Source organism: Lynx rufus, unplaced genomic scaffold (assembly GCF_022079265.1).
Source record: "Lynx rufus isolate CCGP_SWC_20201006 ecotype Redwood Valley unplaced genomic scaffold, mLynRuf1.p SCAF_8, whole genome shotgun sequence".
NCBI lineage: Eukaryota > Metazoa > Chordata > Mammalia > Carnivora > Felidae > Lynx > Lynx rufus.
In genome coordinates this window covers 17,900,236-17,919,604 of record NW_025814896.1, presented here as the reverse complement: position 1 = coordinate 17,919,604, position 19,369 = coordinate 17,900,236, and the positions used below count along the sequence as shown (strand labels likewise).

Below are 19,369 nucleotides of genomic sequence, written 5' to 3'. Positions count from 1 at the left end.
TCCAGGCCTCCAACCCCACTAAATAAACTGACCATAGGTGTGTTCCAGGAAGTTCTCTCCCAGCCCTACCTCATGTCCCCATCAGCATGTTCCCTCTGAACCCGTCCTAATTCCTCACTGCTGGGGGAGAGACTCTTGGCCCAGTGGCACCCCCTGAACTGAGTTTGGGGCTGCTGATTCTCATTTTCCAGAAGTCTCACTTCTAGCCAGTCCTGTTCATGGGCACTACACGGTGCAGAGAAGAAAAAGCATGAAGTCCAGGAGAAGAACCCTCCTCACCTGACAGGGGCTCCCCGTGACTGAGCAGGCTTCAGCATCACCGTGATGGTCGTGTCCGTTTCATTCAGCGGGGTGTCTGTGTCATATTCCGGCATCGATGGAGCTGGACAGAGAGAGGAGGGCACTCAGCACAGAACTCCTGCTAACTACCTCCCCTGCTGCCATTCCTAAAGACACCCAGGATGGCCAGAAGGACACTGGGAAAGGGCTGGGCGAGAGTCACATGGCATCCCAGGTTTTCAGCACAGTTCTCCTTCCAACCTGCCTGTGGGTCCCTTCAAGGTGCAGAAGATAGAGGGGAAGGATGGCAGTGATGTGGCCACTAGCCCTCAGCAATCAAAGAGTTCCACACCATAAACAGATGAATGCAGGAAGGGTAAGTACTTAACAAAGATGTAAAAGCAGAGTCGACCTCCTTAAACACATCTGAAATGCAAATTACAGCAGTGCTGAACTAGTTCCTCTTATCTTTTCTCTCTCTCTTTTTCACGAGACCCTCCCTTCTCTTATCCCGACTGATGGGAAGACAACGTAGTCTAATCCCTTGGGAAGCTAATCTAGCCATCTGTATGATGAGCTATTAAAACCCATAGCCCTTTTAATTCAGTATTTCAATTTCTGGAATTTAATCCTAAAGTTATAATCCAAACCAAGGAATTAAACTGTATTCTGTAACATATTTACTGAAGAGTTATTTTCTAAAAACATGCAACCACAGGGGAATGTTTAATTAAATTACGTCCATCCGCTTGACAGAACATTATCATGAAAGCAATGTACCAACATGTTAGATGCTTATGGTATAAAGATAAGTGAAAACATTAAGTCGCAAAAACCACTGTGGGTGTCTATGCAAAATACGTATGCATGCACGCCAGAGGTATTTGCAAAACTTGTAAATTGTAAAATGGGATCTGAGATAATTCCGTGTTGAATGTGTCTGGCGGTGGAGGGGACCCTACTGGTGACCAGGCGGGTGAAATCTCAGACATCCATGGCATTGTAATATCCATCCATCCATCCATCCATCCATCCATCCAACATTTCATGAGAACCTATGGCTGTGCCCTGTACTGCCAAAAGGAATATTCTTGAAAAGAAATCATATTTTTACAAACGAATTTGTATGGGAAGAAGACGTCCTATTTAATGCAATTGTATGATAAATTATTTGGTGAATCACTTAGTGTTCCCTCTGGTCTAGTCTAATTAGTATGTTTTTTACACTTTAGGAGGTTTGTGGATTTGGTTTCTTCACGAACTACAGTGATACACGCCAGGGGATGCATCCTCTTACTTGCTCCGATACCATGAGGTGACAGCTGGCTCTGCCCTTTTTCACTCCCAGGAAAATTATGTATGGGGAAAAAACAGACCACCCTTCTTCCTTTCCCCTTTCTAAGACACATACCTGAAATTTTGGTGGCAATCCTAGTGGTGACAGGGGGCCCAAAGCCTTTTGCTGTGCTGGCCTTGATGGTGAAGGAGTAGGTGGTCCCCGGGTACAGACCCACAAAGAGGTGGTGGGTTTCATTCCGGAGCTTGAACACTTTCCCCCGCTGGCTGGAGAGGTCGGCACTCGGGTCCAGCGAGCCAACAGCCTTGTAGTTGATCTGTACAACAAGCCAGCAAACAAACAAATAAATACCTCGCGCAGGAAGCTAGATGGAGCTCATCCAGGGGAATGTCAGGAGAGCAAAGGAGAAGGAGGCATGTAAGTTTGAACAGCAAGTTCTGCTGGGATCGTCCACCTTACAGACGGTCCCAGTCTCACAAGAGCACTGTGGACATGCGCCAGAGTGCTGCTGCCCAACAGAAATAGAATGTGAGCCACACCTACGCTTTTCAATCATCTAGTGGGCACATGAAAAGAAAGTAAAAGAAGAAAGTAAAATTAATTTTCACATTTTGTTGAACCTGATATGTGCAGAGTATTAGCATTTCAACCTGTAATCAACATAAACATTTAATGTGGTATTTTAGATTCTATTATGCATATTAAGTCTTAGACATCTAGTACGTAGTCTGTCCTTCTGGCACATCTCCATTTGGACTAGCCAAGTTTCAAAAGCTCTGTAGCCCCGTGTGGCCAGCGGCTGCCACATTGGACAGCACAGCTGTAGAGCAGTGTTTATGTGTGACGTCTGACAAGAATGGCTTGGAAGGCCACTTAAGAATGCAGCCTCCTTGCCCCTTCCTCCCCATGGTGCTCTCTGCTGCTTTCTCACGCGGTATCTTGTTCCTCTTCCCTAAACCTCGGGGCATCAGGATATTTATCTCATTTAAATGTTGGAGAAATGGAGACTCAACTGAAAGTAACCTGCATTAAGTCAGCACTTTCCAAACTTTCTGTGGTGAAGGCCCAGTTTTGTGTTTCCCAATCCATTGCTGACCCATAATATTCTGCAGACCCCATCGCGTGGGACTCATCATGTGAGTCTGGTAATAGCCACACCAGTCTGCACTCTGTGTAACCAGACACGTCCACTCCTCCCACACGGGGGGCTGTGGCAATGTCAAGGGACCATGAGAGCTTCTAAGTGCTCACTCTCTATTTCTGCACTTACCCTGCTGTGAGAGTAACAAAAACGGTTGGCATCCCAGCACCAGCCCCCATAGATCACACTTTTGTGTGCCACATTTGCAGGTCACACAGTTGTTAAAGTGACAAACACAGGATTGTATGTTTATTTGTTTCATCTAGTTTGTCCTATTAAACATGTCTTATTAGGGGTCCCTGAGTGGCTCAGTCGGTTAAGCCTCGGACTTCGACTCAGGTCATGATCTCACGGTTTGTGAGTTTGAGCCCCGCATCGGGCTCTGGGCTGATAGCTCAGAGCCTGGAGCCTGACTTGGATTCTGTCTCCCTCTCCCTCTGCCCCTCCCCTGCTTGCACACTCTCAAAAAGAAAAATAAACATTAAAAAAAGTCTTTAGTTAGAGTATAACATACATACAGAAACTATACAGTCCAACGAATTTTTATTAACCGGACACACGCGTATCACCAGCACCTGGCTGAAAGAACATTACCAGAACCAAGATGTAGCCTGCGTGCCCCCTTCCAATCCCTCCCCACCACCCTTCAGCAAGGATAACCTCTATCCTGACTTACACACAGCACAGACTAGTGTTGCCTGCTCTTGTACTTTTTATCCGTGGAAGCATACAGGGCAGCTTCTTTCGCTCCACATTGTGGTTGTGAGAGGCGTGCGGGCTGTCATGTGTAGCTCTAGGCCATGCATTCTCATGGTTGTTCAGGGTTCTACCCTTGACACATGACTAAACCCAGGTCTGTTGGATCTAAAATCTGTGCTCCTTACTCTAGAAGTTGCTGCCCGGCCCGGAGACAACATCGCATTAACTAAAGGATGCATTCACTCATTGATTCACTTGTTCCTTCACAAATGTGTCCTGCATACGCCTGCACCCTGGGGCCTGCACTGCACAACTGTTGCATACACAGCCGATGTGAACACAAGCTTGACCCCGTGCCCAGGTGTCTTCCTTTCTGAGCAATGTAGGTCAATGACACACACACCTTCTATCACTTTGTCTTCGGTCAAGAATGTCTTCTATGTGCCAGGAAGACCAAACCCAGACAGAAACAGGAACACACCAACTTTACATCAAAAATAAGCCGTTTGCGTTTTCTGGCAAGGGCGCCACGTGTTTTAGAGAAAGAGGTAACTTCTCTCTCTGTCAAGCAGTAGCAATTGACGCTACATGCCGAGGAGGAGACAGACCAGACTCCTCGGAGCAGAGCAAGCCCCAGAGGAAAAACACACTAAGCTAAAGGATTTGGGCACCTTGCAAGCAAAGCCTGGGCAGGAATACCTGTCCTGCAGGTCCTCAGTGAACCTGTCCCCAGCTTTCCCTCTGGTCACCCCCACCTGCTCCGCTTCTCAGAGAGAAACAAGGCAACCATCTGCCTCTCTGTGCTTGAGGGCTGTCCTGGGGGGAGGGGGGGGCACTCGCCTGCGCTGGGTAATTGGCGCCCCCAGCGGCTAGAATGATGGTAGTTGATGCACACGGTCCCTGGGCTCCTCCCATGTGACACTCCTGCAGCATCCCAGGGGACTTCCTGGAGGGATTCCACTCCGACTGCCTCCAACATAGCTGGCTGGGAAACACATCCATCACTGGCTACCGTCCCTTCCTTTTCCTTCCCCACTCCCACCTCTCGGTGTCTCAGGGTCACCAAACTAAGACAGTGTGCTCAGGGAGGTATCTCAGGGGAGAAGTGAGCTGATGGCAGAGGATAACACAGAGTCAGAGCAGCAGTGAAACATTCTAGGGTCTTGGCAGACGGAACCACCTGGGCAAAGGCCCGGGGTAGGAACAGTCTTGGGAGAACTGAGGAAAACCCAGTGTGACCGGCAGTGGTGAGCCAAGCAAATGGGGGAGCTGAGTCCCCAGTGTGCAGCTGGATTCAGGTTTCCTGGTGACGCAAGAACAGAGACACCCAGAGAGCTCTGACGGGTGGCAGCCAAGCCCAGGTTACCAGTGCTCACGTATCCTTTTGAAATTCTGTCCCCGTCCCCCTGCCTGGGCTGGTGGCAACCACACTGATATACAGACACTGGGAGGTAAAACTCATGCCTTATTTACTAGCCAATTCCTTTTCTGCACTCCAAATTCAATCCAAAAGCGACTCAATTTCCACCGAGCTGTCAATATAATATACCGCGCTCCCCTGCTCTCCTAACCTTTCCTGGTATTACAGGATCCTCACTTACTTGTAATGAAACACTATGAATAAATCAATGTATGTTAATATAGCGTGCCTTCAATTTTTTATGAAGGGCTTCACCAAATCTAATTCCCACTGCTTTGTCAGAAACAGTCTCTGAAAAATTTAACTTGCAAGTTTTACGAAGTTAGTGGGGGGATGGACTGGGTAAGGAAAGCCAGAAGGTGAGAAAAATGGAATGGGATGGAGCTTGTGGCCGTAAAATGTATAACGTAACGTGAATCTTTGGAAGCGGAGGAAACGCAAGATTTGTTAGAACGGCAAACATAAAATAAAAAGTTTGTGGGGGAAAGGGTGCTGAGCTGCCTGTCAACCTGAGTCTCTTTTGATTGCTGTCAGTGAGATTCCTGGCCAGAAGCCAGAATGAGCACTTTGTAAGGAGAATCCAGTCACATTACCCCTTAGTATCAGAAAAGCAGTGGTCCCCCATTGCTCTTGGGATTAAAAGCAAGTCCTTATGCTGTGGTTTTCATCAGCTCTCTGCATGAGCTGGCCTCCCCTCTCCTCCCTCCTGCATTCCAAGACTCTATTTCAATATCTGAAAAGAACTGCAGTCTCTTTGGCCATAGGACCCTTGCACCAACTATTCTGTCAGCTCAGAACACTTTTTCCCTTCCCATGCCTCCCTTTCACCCAATTAATGACTCCTTATCCTTACATCACACTTAAAATGATGTTTTAACAAACATGGTTACCAGAGGGGTGAGGGTGGGGGAATGGGTGAAACAGGGGAAGGGGATTATGAGTGTATTTATCATGATAAGCACTGAGTAATGTATAGAACTGCTGAATAACTGGGGCATCTGGGTGGCTCAGTTGGTTAAGTATGTAACTTCGGCTCAGGTCATGATCTCATGGTCCATGAGTTCAAGCCCCACATTGTACTCTATGCTGACAGCTCAGAGCCTAGAACCTGCTTTGGATTCTGTCTCCCTCTCTCTCTGCCCCACTCCGTCTCTCTCTGTCTCTCTGTCTCTCTCCCTCTCTGAAATAAATAAACATTAAAAAAAAAGAATTGCTGAATAACTACATTGTACAGCTGAACCTATAATACCATAACATATAATACTGCATGTTAACTCTACTGAAATTAGAAAATAAATAAGTAAAAGGCACCCTCCCCCCACAAATGTCACTTTTCATGAGTGCCTCCTCTGACTCTCCAGTCCACCTACTTTATGTTCCCCCAAATAACATCTCTCTCCTTTGAACAACTAATTTTACACTTAACCATGCAATTGTTTCACTCAATGTTTCACTAGCCCAAGAGTTGAAAAAGTAAAGCCAGAAAGCCAAATGGGTCTCATCATCTGTTTCGGTAAGTAAAAGTGGATTGGAGCACAGCCACACCACTCGTTTATGTATCACCTCCAGCTGCTTATCCACTACCAGGGTGGGACTTGAGTCGTTGTGGCAGAGGGCCTACGGCTCACACTGTCTAAAATATTCACTCTCTGGTGCTTTATAGAAACAGTCTGCTGAACCCTGTAGTAGACTCTAAGCTCCAAAATGGCAAGGATCTGAGGCAGATTTTGTTCCACACTTCCTCCCCTTGCACGCATGAATGAACGATCAAACTAGCTGGGTGGCTTGAGCCATTTGCTTAACTTCCCTGAGGCTAGGGGTTCTTCAAGGGTTAAATCATAATCTTAACTTCAGTTTCCGTTTTATATTGCAGAGCGACCCCTGCTTCTTTACTCCTGGAAAGCAGCCCCTCTGCTCAGAAGTAAGGCTCCAGGGGGTCCACGAATGACTTCTCTTGCCTTTGCATCAAGGCTCTGGCTGCAGCACACCAGAGGAACAAGCAGCCCTTCTACCCTGGGCTACAGAGGATGGGGCAAGAGAGGCAGGAGGAACAGAAGCAATGATTTTCCTCAAAGAGCCCCATCAGGAAGGGCCTGTTTCTTACACTGAGACACGGCCGCGCCACCCTCCGGGCACTGGCTGAGCACCGGGTGAGTTCAGATGGCAGAGCTGACAAGATTCTCGTCCTGAGAATGAGATGCTACATGAGGGTTGAGGGAAGATAGGAGATAAAGTAGGGATGAAGGAAGTGGCCAGAATGCAGAAGCGGGGGAGGGGGGGAGAGGGTCAGAAGATGCAATCGGGACAAAAACACAACTTGGGGGCACTCACTCTGTGCCAGGCGCTGTGAGGGGGCCTCACACAAACACCGTCTCATTTAATCCTCAAAAAGAAGATGTGGGCTCTTTATGGTCATTCCCATTTCTTAGCTGTGGAAACCGAGGCCAAGAGAGGTGTCAAGTCAAAGCTGGCGTGAGGGAAGTGATGTGTGCCATCAGGTGGTATGCTAGAAGGACAGATGGGAACCATGAAGCATTCTCTGCTGCCTCTACTTCACCTTGGTCTCATCTCTCAGCTCGTGTGTGAATGTGGGTGCCATGATGCGGCAAGAACTTGGATAAGTCTACTAGAATACCTCAAGATGCCCTGGGAGGACCAGAGGGCTGTTCAAAGAGCTCACTCAACAACAGATGACCCCAAGTGGAGGAAACCCCTAACAGCATCAGCTGGCAGTGGGGGTAGTATAAATTGCATCAAGACCAGCCCTCCTACAGCTTGATGCTCCAGAAGCATCCTCTATAGCTTAGCACCTTCGTGCTATGCCCATGCTGTCTTCATCTTAAGCCCCTTGGGGGAGGGGGATGTCAGCACCCTGAAGTTATGCATCCCATCTACTCCCGACTTTCCCCCAATGGCTTCCAGCCCATACCCTGGAGGTCTCAACCTAGTCGAGTCGTAACAAGGCTACCAACTCGGTCAGTTCATTTTGAAAACAGTTAAATTAACTTCATTTTTCTTTAAACTAAAAAAAAACAATGGTTAAAATATTTTGTCCTTTTTTGGACCCACTATAAAAGTGTTACAGGCATGGTCTTAGCCATCTTGGTGACCTCCAAGGTAAACATACAAAAACAGATCTATTCAAGGTAATCTCTTCTTGTTAGAAGTGCTAATGTTGTCTCTTGGTTTCCTGAAAATTAAAAAATAAAATGCAAACATGTTCCTTCTGCAACAGCGTGAAGGCACAGATGGCTGAAATGCATATGCCAGTGACTTCTTGGCCATGGGGCCTTTGTTTTTCCTTGAGAGCGGAGGACTGTAACAACATCAGAGAAATGATAGTGAATGACACAAATACTGCTGCTCCCGGTGTTTCTAACACTGTTGAGCCAGCAAAAGAACGCATGGGTTTGCCACTTTGTGCACAGACAGCTACTGCTTTTGCCTCTGTTGAAACGGGGTCATTTTCTCAATCAACAAATGCTCACCGAGAACCTACTCTGTGCTAGACTCTGCTCCGGGCTCTGGAAAAAACATCGGTGAAGAAGACCCAGTTCCTGACTTTGGGGACAAGTGGAGGCATTAATAGATATTGCAGGAAACCGAGTCCTGGAGGAGCACAGATCTGGGAGTGACCAGTTCTGCCACAGAGAGTGAGGACAGGCATCCAGAGAAGCTGCCACAGTGTTGGGTTGGGCCCATGTTCCTCAGCCCAGACTCCAAAGCACAGAATGCCCTGGAGACCTTTTAAACAGTATATCAATGCCTGCACCCTACCCTGAACTAAGCGAATCAAACTCTCTGGGTACAAAGGCCTTGACATCGGTACTGTTTTCAATTTCTCCAGGAGATTTGATTGGGCAGCCAGGGATGACAGTGGTAGAAATGGACCCTTCACCATAAAGGGGATTAAGCAGAAGAATTACACAATGTGGCCTGTGCCAAGGAAACGTGCCCTCACATGGCATGCTTGAAGGAAGGAAACTGACCACGGGAGGACTACAGTAGTAACGGCTGCAGGCAGGGTTGTGGGTGAATGCTGGAGCTGGTGGACCACGCTGAAGAGGAATAAAATGTTTGCACAGCTTCATCTCCCCCAGAGTTACTAGCTGCTGTTGTGGCTTCAGCAGCAGAAAAAATTCTTTGGCACCCCTCCCCCCCTAGGAAGGGGAGCCTAATTCCTCTCTGGTTGAGGATGGACCTAGTGACTCACTTTATTTATTTTTAAATGTTTATTTATTTTTGAGAGTGGGGAGGGACAGAGAGGGAGGGAGAGAACCCCAAGCAGGCTCCTCACTGTTACTGTGGAGCCCAATGTGGGGCTCGAACCCATGAACTGTGAGATCATAACCTGAGTTGAAGTCAAGAGTCAGATGCTTAACTGAAGCAGCCACCCAGGTGCCCTCCCCCTAGTGACTCACTTTAAATAGACCTAGGATAAAAGGGGAAAAAGACTAGCTTAAAGAGGAAAGACCCAGCTGACACCACCTTAACCAAGTGACCGAGGTCAACAATACCAATGAAAAGTCATTTTGAGCTCAAGAGCCCCCTTCTATGATGTGATGAGAAGGGTGCACACCCACTGTGGGCTTTTGCCCCAGAATCTCAGCCCATCAATAAAAACAACAACAACCACAACAATAACAACAAAAAAGACCAGACACACCCAGAGTCAATACTGGTCAGGATTCTTAAAAACTGTCAAGGTCATCAAGACAAGAAAAAACTGAGATGCTATCACAAAGTGGAGGAGGAGGAGGAGGAGGAGGAGGAGGAGGAGGAGGAGGAGGAAACGTGACATCTGTATGCTATATGGGAACCTAGAAGGGAAAAAAGGACACCTGTGGAAAAACTCGGGAAATCTGAGAAAAAAGTCTGCACGCTAGTCAGCAGTAAAGCACTGATGTGAATTCTCAGAGTGGATAACTGTACCATGACTACATAAACATGAACATTCAGGGAAGTTGCGCACTATTTTTTTTCTGCACTATTTTTGCAACTTCTCTGTAAATTTAGAATTATTTCAAAATAAAATGTTTAAGGAACAACAACAAAAAGTGGCAGGCTGGGTTTTGGCACCGGTGAGGTCTTCGTGGCTGCAGAATAGAATCTACAACAGATATTCACTGAGCTCTTCCCTGAGGCCCATGCTGAGCCGTGCGGAGCCTTCGGAAGCTTACAGTCCGGTCAGGGAGATAGGCACACCCACAGGAAGGAGTGGCAAAGGCACAGGAGGATTACTGCTCTGAAGGAAGGGACGGTGCTTCTCGTGACAGAGAAGGTTTCCGGGGCCACAAAGTCTTCCCCAGAGTGTGAAGGTGTTAACCAGGTAAAGGAGTGAGAGAAGCTGGGAGACAGAGGACAGTGGAGGAAGTGGAAGCTGCAGAGATGCTCTTGGGAGGATGGCTGCCGGCCTGTGCAGTGCTTCTGTGCAAACTAGGAAAAGGCACCTCTCCAGGCAGATGCAGGCCCTCTCCATCCCAGCCTCCCCCCGCCCCCCCAACCATACATCAGTGAGCTGAGGGTGCCTCAGTGACAAGAAAAAGATATACCTTTCTTAATGCCTAATCATAGTCCTACGGGCAAATACAGCCCAGTGCTTTGCGGTGCTTAGTGGATTTCACCCTCTTGGTGGTGTGTCTTTGTGCAGTACACGAACTATGCAACAGAACGTGACAGTCCTGCTTTGAGGTTGGTCATGGAAGGCTTTTTGGGAATACTTAAGTGCTTCAATTTTACCTTGAGGGTAATAGAGAGCCATTAAAGGAGATGGTAGGCTATTAAGAGAGATACAAGGTCATACCCTAGCGTAAGAACAGTGCTACTGAAATTGTGGTCCATAGGCAAGATAAGATCAGCATCACCTAGGAGCTTGTTAGAGATGCAGATTCATGGGCCTATCCCAGACCTACTGATCAGAATGTCTGGCTGGTGAAGATCCCCACAAATGTGCGAGTAAGGAGGAGCCAACACTGGCACCAGGCCTGAAGGTGATGAGACTTCTAAGGCTGAACACCAATGGGAAGATCTGTGAATGTCCCCTGGCCTGGTCCTTCCGAGGCTGCCAACATTCAGGAACGGGAAGAGTGGGGGAGGGAAGACCATTGGATTTCTGTCTCGCAGAACCTATGCTGAAACCCCAAACCACCACTTACTGAGAGTTGAGTGCCTAGGATCTATTTTGTAACCTCACCTGCCAAAGCGCTCTGCTAACACTTGCCAGGGCTTGCCAGCCTTCTGTGGTTCCCAGGGTCAGAGGCCCAGGCTGTGGGTTTGGTCTGCTGTGCCAGCACCTGCCTGGGCTGCGCTCCTTCCCTGGAGCTGCCAGCACAAGGCACGGTGCCTACAATGGCTGGGTCGGTCAGTCCTGCGGCCGCCCTGCGGGGAGCTCGTTCCAGAAGTGTGTGCACACCCTCGGTTGCCAAGGATCAAAGAGGTGTTGTAGAAGGAAGCTGGCTTGTTTGCCCAACATGGCTTTTGCTGATTTCCAATCAATATCCCGTTCACTGACTTTGGCTGGTTTCCTGGTGGCTCTGGGATCAAACACTAGGAGAAAGCAAGCTCAGAATCCAGTTGGCCCAGGGTCATTAATATTCACCACCCAGCAATCCAACCTGCAAAGTTTGGTCAGCAGGTGGTAATAACAGGAACTAACATTTATTGAGTGCTTACCTTGGGCACCTCACTCCCTTCCCTAAATCAACACCTTGCCCTTCAGCTCCTGGACAGACTGTTGATGAGTGTGTTCCTGTCAATACACGCCCCCCACCGCCACAGCCCCTCTAATCCTTATCCCTGGGCTACTCTCAGTGTCTGCCTCTCCCCTCCTCAGGGTCCTCACAAGGGAGGGATATTCTGATCATTTCACTCTGTCAAACTGCTCTGAATTTCAAAGACATAGTCAGATTCCCATAACAGAGCCACCAGAAACTCTGATGGCTCTAAAATCTTTCTTCCTAAACTGTCATAATGCAGCTTAATAATAGGAAGCTTGAACTTGCTTTCAGCTTTTAATCTCATGCTGGGGTGCCCTGGGTGCTATGATTTTGTCATTTTCACAGAAACCTTCTTGCTTAATGAGTCTGTCTAGTGATATTCCCAGTTGCTTCTAGTCTGCATTGCAATACTTCTTGGGTTTCTAAATGTAAGCCGCTCGCCTGCCAACTTCACACTCAGCTGATTTCCGTTCTGCTGAGTTTAACCTGGTTAAGTTGCTAAATTGCGTGACCAATTCCTCTCCAGTTGGCTTTGGGCGCAGAGATGTGAGAGAAGTTGAATAATCCCTTGACCCTGCTCCCTGGAAGCTTACAGTGCCACCCACAGGCCTTGCTGGCAGAGACAGCCTGGGGGGGCGGGGGGAATCCTTCACGGAGGACAAGGTCTGGTTTCTATTCGTTTACTGCTGTGATGGCCAGCATCCAGCTTGGCGCAGGACACGAGTCAATGAGGTTTACTGAGTAAATGAGGATTAAGGATGGAAATGTAACAAACACAGAATGTGGTACAGTTGAGTTTGAACTAAAGTCATTGTGATGCCAAAGTCCAGCATTTTTCACTCTGCCCTGCACCTCGAGTCTTGGGCCCTCTGCGCACGTCCATGTGTGACCAGTTGCCAGAGGGGGGAAATGCCTGCGCAACGGTGAGACCACAAGGCTTTGTGGTGGGTCTGTGTGGGCCTGCCACCCCATGGAGGGGCTTGGTGAACATCCCTGGCAGCTGGGTCCATACCTGTCTGGTACATAGTTGGCCCTCAATTAAATTACATGTTTGGTAATTAAGAGGCCCAAGTTGGTGAAGCTCTTGCCCTCTTGGGGCTGAGTTGCCAAACCTGTATAAGTAGAAAGATCCTTCAGTGCTTTCCCATGTTTTGGTGGATTTTTAAAAATGGCCAGCATGTTTTGACACTCATCCCCTCAAGACATGGGGCTTATCTCCCGCTTCTTGAGTCTGGGACCACTTGTGAATGATTTCACAAATAGGATGTAGGGGAAAGGATGCTGTGTGACTCCAGAGGCTGGGTCATAAAGGCAATGAATGCAGCTTCTGACCTGTCCGCAGGAGGACACTTAGGTCTATAGCATCTAAGCTGCCGTATCAGAGGTGGCCAAGCAGTGAGGATGTGTGGGGCACAGAAAGGGGCCGTGTGTAGATGCTGAATCCAGGCTATCTCAGCACCAGACTGGTAAGTGAGCAAGCCTTCAGTGGATTCCACTTCTCTGTCTGGTCACCCCTTGTCATTTGAGTCTTGGTCGAGTCCCTAGACATCATGGGGCTGAGACAAGCCATCTCTGTCATGCCCTTTTGAATTCCTGACCCCCAGAATCTGTGAGCAGAATAAAGTTGTTGCTCTCTGCCACTAAATTCTGGCATGGTTTGTTATAGCCAATAGTAGCTAGGACACCATGTGTCCATCAGACTTGAGAGTTTCTTGGGAGCATGGGTAACATTTTATTCACTTTTATATCCCGAAAAAGGAAACACAATAAATGCATGCTACTTTCCTAACCACGTGATCAAAGTTAGCAACTCCAGTAATGAGAAATATGGACGTTGAATGCCTCCTGATAAGACGGCATAGACAAAGGCATACCCCTTGTGTGGTATTTTCGCCCAAAATGTGCACAACACATTGACTGGCTAATCTGGAATTGTGGGAACCACAGGTCAGAAGACTCAACCCTGTGCCTCCCAGAGGGTTGTAGAAATTTGTAGAAATTTCTTGTAGAAATTCATTACAATAATAATAATGATAGGAGTTAATATTTATTGCCACTCAACATCTGCCAGGAGCCATGCCAACCACTTTCCACACATTACTCACTTAAATCATCACAAGTTTAGGAGGGCCAGTGCCATTATGAGCCCCATTTTACAGATGAGGAAATTGAGGCTTAAGGAGAAGAAGTCGCTTTCCAGGGTTCTCAAAGCTAGTGAGAGGCAGAGCAGGCTTGGAACCCAGGCAGTGTGGGTCTAGACTCCAGCTGCTTTGCCTCAGGGCTCTGCTGTCCTCATGAAGACGGGCCTGTCTTGTTTCCAGATGCTGGGACACCAGAAACTCTACTGTGGGAACCTGTTTGCTGAAGGTTTAGCTGAAGTGAGAGGGCATGGCTGGAATGTGGAGGTATGGGGAGAGCTCAGGTTAGAGAGCTGGGGATTATGGAAACCAAAGTCCAGGAGGACTGGGGTGGAATGAATTTGGAGAACGGGGTGGGGGGGGGGTGTCAGGGTGATAGAGGACCTGCCGCCAGACTGCAATTCCAGAGCGCCCCAGAGGGTCTCTCCTTCCTATCTGGAGCTTCCTGCCTCCCCCTTAGAAGGCTGAGGCAGGGGTAGATTCCAGAGGGCTTTCTAAGGACAGCTTCACTGATCACATAATAACACATTCTGGGGCAGCAGGGGGCTGAAGGCTTAAGTTTCACGCTAATGCATTTTCCTCTCATTCGGCATCTTCCTCATGAAACTAAAATAGAATTGATTTTATGCCCCCCTCCCCCTCAAGTTAGGCATTAGGAAAGGAATACAAGGGTGGGCATATTGGAGACCTGAACATCAATCCACTCCGAGAGAGCATGTATGTAAAATGTTTTATGAGTCCCTATTGGCAGGGGAAGGTTTTGTGAAAGCCTTTTTGGTTCTGTCTCCTCCTGCTCACAAGAAATGGAAGCGTTTGTTTTTTGGTTCTCCCTTCTTGGGTAAAATGGTCATTTATTCTAAGCCTTTCTTTGCTGGTCTTGGGTTGGAAGCTTTCCCTTCTTCTAATCTTGCCCATGTGGTTTTTTCCCAGAAGCAGACGCACAGCAGGAAGCACTGCTATTTAGGGAGGTGTCATTTCTGGTGAAACAGGTCATCAGGGAGCCCACACCCTCCTACCTGTGGTGACCCCAGGCCCTCAGCTGGGTCCATAGTGGAACCTCACAGCTGGAGGGAACTTTTTCATTTTCAAAGCACCCGGGAGAAACCAAGGCTCAGACAGGCTAAGGGGAATGCCTAAAGTCACACAGTAGGCGGATCTTCTCTGAGGAGCCAGCTGTGGGATAACAAGACAGCCCGGGAGGGAGTCAGAAAACTCAGGTACAAATCCTGGCAGAAAGTTATCTGCAGCAGCACTAGAAACAGGATGTGAGGGCGTCTGGGTGGCTCAGTCGGTTGAGCATCCGACTTCGGCTCAGGTCATGGTCCCACGGTTCATGAGTTCGAGCCCCGCGTCGGGCTCTGTGCTGACAGCTCGGAGCCCGGAGCCTGCCTCACATTCTGTGTCTCCCTGTCTCTCGGCCCCTCCCCTGCTCATGCTCTGTCTCTCTCTGTCTCAGAAATAAACATAAAAAAATTAAAAAAATTAAAAAAAAAAAAAGAAACAGAATGTGAGCCACATTTGTAATTTTATGTTTTCTAGGAGCCACGTGAAAAATAAAAGAAATTGATGGAATTAATTTTTAATGATCACCCACGATATTCACAATGTTATTGTTTTACCATATAATCCTCACAAAATGATCAATGAGGTATTTTACATCCTGGTTTTCCTCCTGAGCGTTTGAAATCTGGTACGTGTAATTTGACACTTCCCACAGCATCTTCATCCGGACTAGCCACATTTCAGGTGATCGACAGTCACATATAACTAGTGGCTAGACAGTGCTGGTCTAGACCAGGGTTTCTCAACCCTTTTTCCCTTGCCATGATCACCTCCTAAGAAGCCCATTTAGTCATTTCCCCCCTCAATCTCCCTCATGAAGTTTTAACTCTACAGGTACGCTGGATAGCTGTATATGGACTCTTTACGTATCTGTATGGCTGCTTGCGTACTGTATGCTTTATTATGCATCTGAATACAAGAGGAAGGTTTCTGAGCATCCTGGTCCCTGCAAGAGCCAATTTTCATCTCTTGTGGGTGGTAACACTGTGTTAAGAACATACGGTCTAGAACAAGCAGTGGCAGCCTCGAGCTTTCTTATCTGTAAAACAAGTATACTCGTGAGTGGACAGAACAGTTTTTTGGAGAAGCATCTGGCAGTGCCGAACATGGCAACGATGTTACAACCCGGTGGGGCTGGTGTTTCCAGCATGTGGTTCCCTCCCACACCGCTGGTGGTGCCAGGAGTTAGGACCGCCTCCCCCATCTGCAGGCTACTCCTGGGCCATGTGCTAACTGCCCATGTCCTCACTCGGCCATCACAGGGAGGGACCAGGGCTGCTGTCCTTCAGCCTGGCCGCAGCTCAGCAAAGAACACCAAAACCTTGTACATCACTGCTTCAATGCCTTCTCTCTCCTGCTGGACACTGGTTTGATGCCAGATGGCTAGGAGGCACCCCTGAGGGGCAACCCAGGTCTGATACCGGACCAAGCTTTTCTTCCTCCCCCAAGTGCCCACTGGCAGAGGGGTGGCCCCAGGCTTATTATCTCTGCAGGGACACATGACATGTGTTCCATCCAACACCTTCTCCCCCCACAGAATATCAGAATTCAGAGGGTGCAAACTGTGGGCTAACATGGTTTCTCCCTAAAAAGCCCATGCCCTCTAGAGATGAAGATATAGATGTGATGCCCTAGCTCCTCGTTGATTCTAGCACCTTCTTCCCTTCCCATCCCAATCCTTCATGGAGGCCAGTGACATCCATCTCCGCACCTGTGGTCCCCAAGGAGTTCTAACTTATCATCAACAACTCTGCCGACTCTATTCAGTTCCTCCTTCTGTCCCACCTAAGTGAGACACCCTCAGAGGCGATGCCGGGGATCACTGGGGAATCACGCAGAACACCTCTGGAGACAGGGACCTCGGTCCCTCCTGCTCTGTGGCTCTGCCTGTGGACAGCGCTGTGAGAACGTGGGTGCTGGGGTCAGACAAGGCTGGCTGGCTTCCATGCACGGCACTTCCATCGACTCTACATGGCGCATGTGAGCGGGCTTGCTGCAAAGGCAATGACGGAGTCCTGAGCTGGGGAAGGCAGAGTAAAACCCATGGAGTGAACAGTCTGACTGCCTGGTCTTCCAGAGCCATGCCTCATTAGGCACCCACTGTAGGGGGAAGCCACCCTGTAGACTGGAAACGAAACTGGCTTCGGGATTTTGCCTTTTTTTTTTTTTTCCTTTTGCCTCATAGTAAAGTATACTTCTTGGATTCTTGTGCTTCTTTTTAGATATAAACCTTCTCCTACCTCTTATTTGAGAAGGGGTTTGAAAGATACTGAATCTTATCAGTTTGGAGTCTTATCAGTAAAGATTCAGAGAGAACACAAGGCTGAACTTTGACTTCTGAAAGACTTAAACTAACAGTGTGCATGTGATCTTGGGGGCCTGGGGTTGGTTTGTGGCCATGATGCTTAGCAGCTGGGGCATCTTCAAGCAGACTCTTTCATCATTAAGAGAAAAGGCTTGCTGTGAGGCTAAAATGTGTCCATATGTGTATGGACCCTGGGAAATGCCTAGGGCTTGGTAGGATACCAAGCAGGTCAGTCGGACCTCAGTTTGCAACATTAGAGGGTCTTTGAGGGGATTTGGGGTAAACCACAGATTTGTTCAACTTGAGTGAGCAATTATTTACAGAGCTAATACAAACTAGTCAGTATTTTAGGCACTAGAGATATGCCAGTGAAGAGAGTGATAAAAACCCCTGCCTTCTTGGAGCTCACCTTCCACTAGCCAGGGCAGGAGGGGAGGGGAGAGAGGTATACAGGACATAATGCGTCTATTATTTAGTATGTTAGCGGATGGTAAGTGCCATAGAAAAGAAAGAAAAAGAACACAGGAGAACAGAGTAAGAGGCACAGGAGTGCTGGGGAAGACCCATGCAGGCTACACGAGGAACTGGGCTGTGCAGGCTGAATCGAGAAGGTGAGGTGAGTGAGGACTTCAGGAACGGGAGTCAGCTAAGTGGGTATCTGAGAGAAGAGCACGATCCCTGAACTGGGATCATGTCTGGTTGACTGGGTAAACAGCAAGAAAGCTTGTGTGGCAAAGGCCAGTGAACAAAGGAGGGGAAATGGGGTGAGAGGGGTGAATGGGGTCCCTGTAAGGTTTAGGCTTCTGCTCTGGATGGAATGGGGGCCCCTGAAAGTCGTGAGTAGCATCAGACTGAGCATCAGCCCCTGAGACAGACCTGGTGTCTGGACTGACTGGAAGGACTGAAACTCTTTGACCTAAAAGGTGATTAATGACTGCTTCAACTCAGGCCAGGGGTGTAGGGGCCCATGAGCTCCTGGAACTCCAACGAGGCCCTGGGTCCTGGGTAACTGGGAGGACAGGCTGGTACACTGGGCCACTTCCATGCCCTCTTGCGTCCCTGCCAGCTGCCCTGTGCAACAACATCCCCCCCGTTTCCTTTGAGGGCCCCTGCTGGGTGAGTCAGGGGTGAACGAGGAACATGGTCTAGACCCCCGGCAGGAAAAGTGAACATAAATCAGGATGTTGAGGAGATGTCTAGGAAGATGACCACCCAGCATGGCCTCCCCAAGCTGGACCTCAAGGGGAGCAGCTGATTTGAGGAGGTCAAAGGCTATTATTTTATTGACTGATTGAGAGAGAGACCAACCATATGCAAACAAGAGGTAGAGAGAGAGGGACAGAGAGAATCCCCAGCAGGCCTCGCACTGCCAGCGTGCAGCCCAATGTGGGGGGTCAAACCCACAAACCATGAAGTCATGACCTGATTCGAAGTCAGATGTTTAACCGGCTGAGCCACCGGCTGTGCCCCATTCAAAGGCTATTAACAGCAGGGCTCTCTGAAGTGGGAGACCCCAGAGCTTTGGCTGGTGTGGCCTTTAGTGTTAGCCTCCCATGAAGCCTGAGACCTTGAAACTCACTGCTCTTTAAGTAGAGAAATTAGGGCTGGGGCCTCAGCAGAGCCTCAGATTCAAGGTATACTAATGGGCTAGTATGTAAAGTATACAATGTCTTTCTGGGGTCCACTCCTGGGATTCAGCCTCCTATCAAGACGCAGGACTCACAAATTCCTCAAATGCAAAGAAGGCAACATGTACAAGGTATGCATCTGGAAGGCACTGGGTCCTTCATGTGGGAGGTGGAGTCATTCCATTGATTCGGATGAAAGCTTCTTCATTGAAAAATATCAAAATTTGCATGAAAGACGTTTGCTAAAGTAATAGCAATTGAAATGTTCTTTGAACTGCTCTGAATATAAATATAGAAATACTCCCATGGAGACCTGTCTGGACTGGCTTCTCATCTTACCGCTATATTACTGGGTTCATTGTCAGCCTTGGATATGGTGATGGAGTGGCCACACACTGCCTTGGGCTGCCTAATCTGCTGTAGGGTTGGGGGCAGTCCTCCATCAGTTACTGCCTCTCTGGGTCTGGTTCTTTCCCTCATTGACAAACCTAGAGCCCAGATTTTGCCTCCAAAGAGAGAATTCAGGAGCTATAAGAGTATTCCAACAACAAATGGGACTTTCACAGGAGGGGATGTGCTATCTGTCTTCAAATCTGGGTATCCCTGAAGAGGTTTAATTGTATCTCCTACCCTTTCCATCCTGAATCTGTGTGTTGAAAGCTACCTTCCCCATTCCCTGAACCA

The 19,369-nt window shown here is 48.4% G+C and overlaps 1 protein-coding gene across 1 annotated transcript in view; it reads right to left on the bottom strand.

The window, feature by feature from the left end:
• The window catches only part of PTPRT (protein tyrosine phosphatase receptor type T), a 787,404-nt gene that overhangs the window by 289,294 nt on the left and 478,741 nt on the right, over positions 1-19,369 (bottom strand). The window contains exons 10-11 of the mRNA XM_047069145.1: positions 1,691-1,892; positions 280-382 (exon numbers count right to left, since the gene is read on the bottom strand). Of these exons, the coding sequence (XP_046925101.1) occupies positions 280-382; positions 1,691-1,892 (305 nt within the window). The remainder of the gene's footprint in view (positions 1-279; positions 383-1,690; positions 1,893-19,369) is intronic.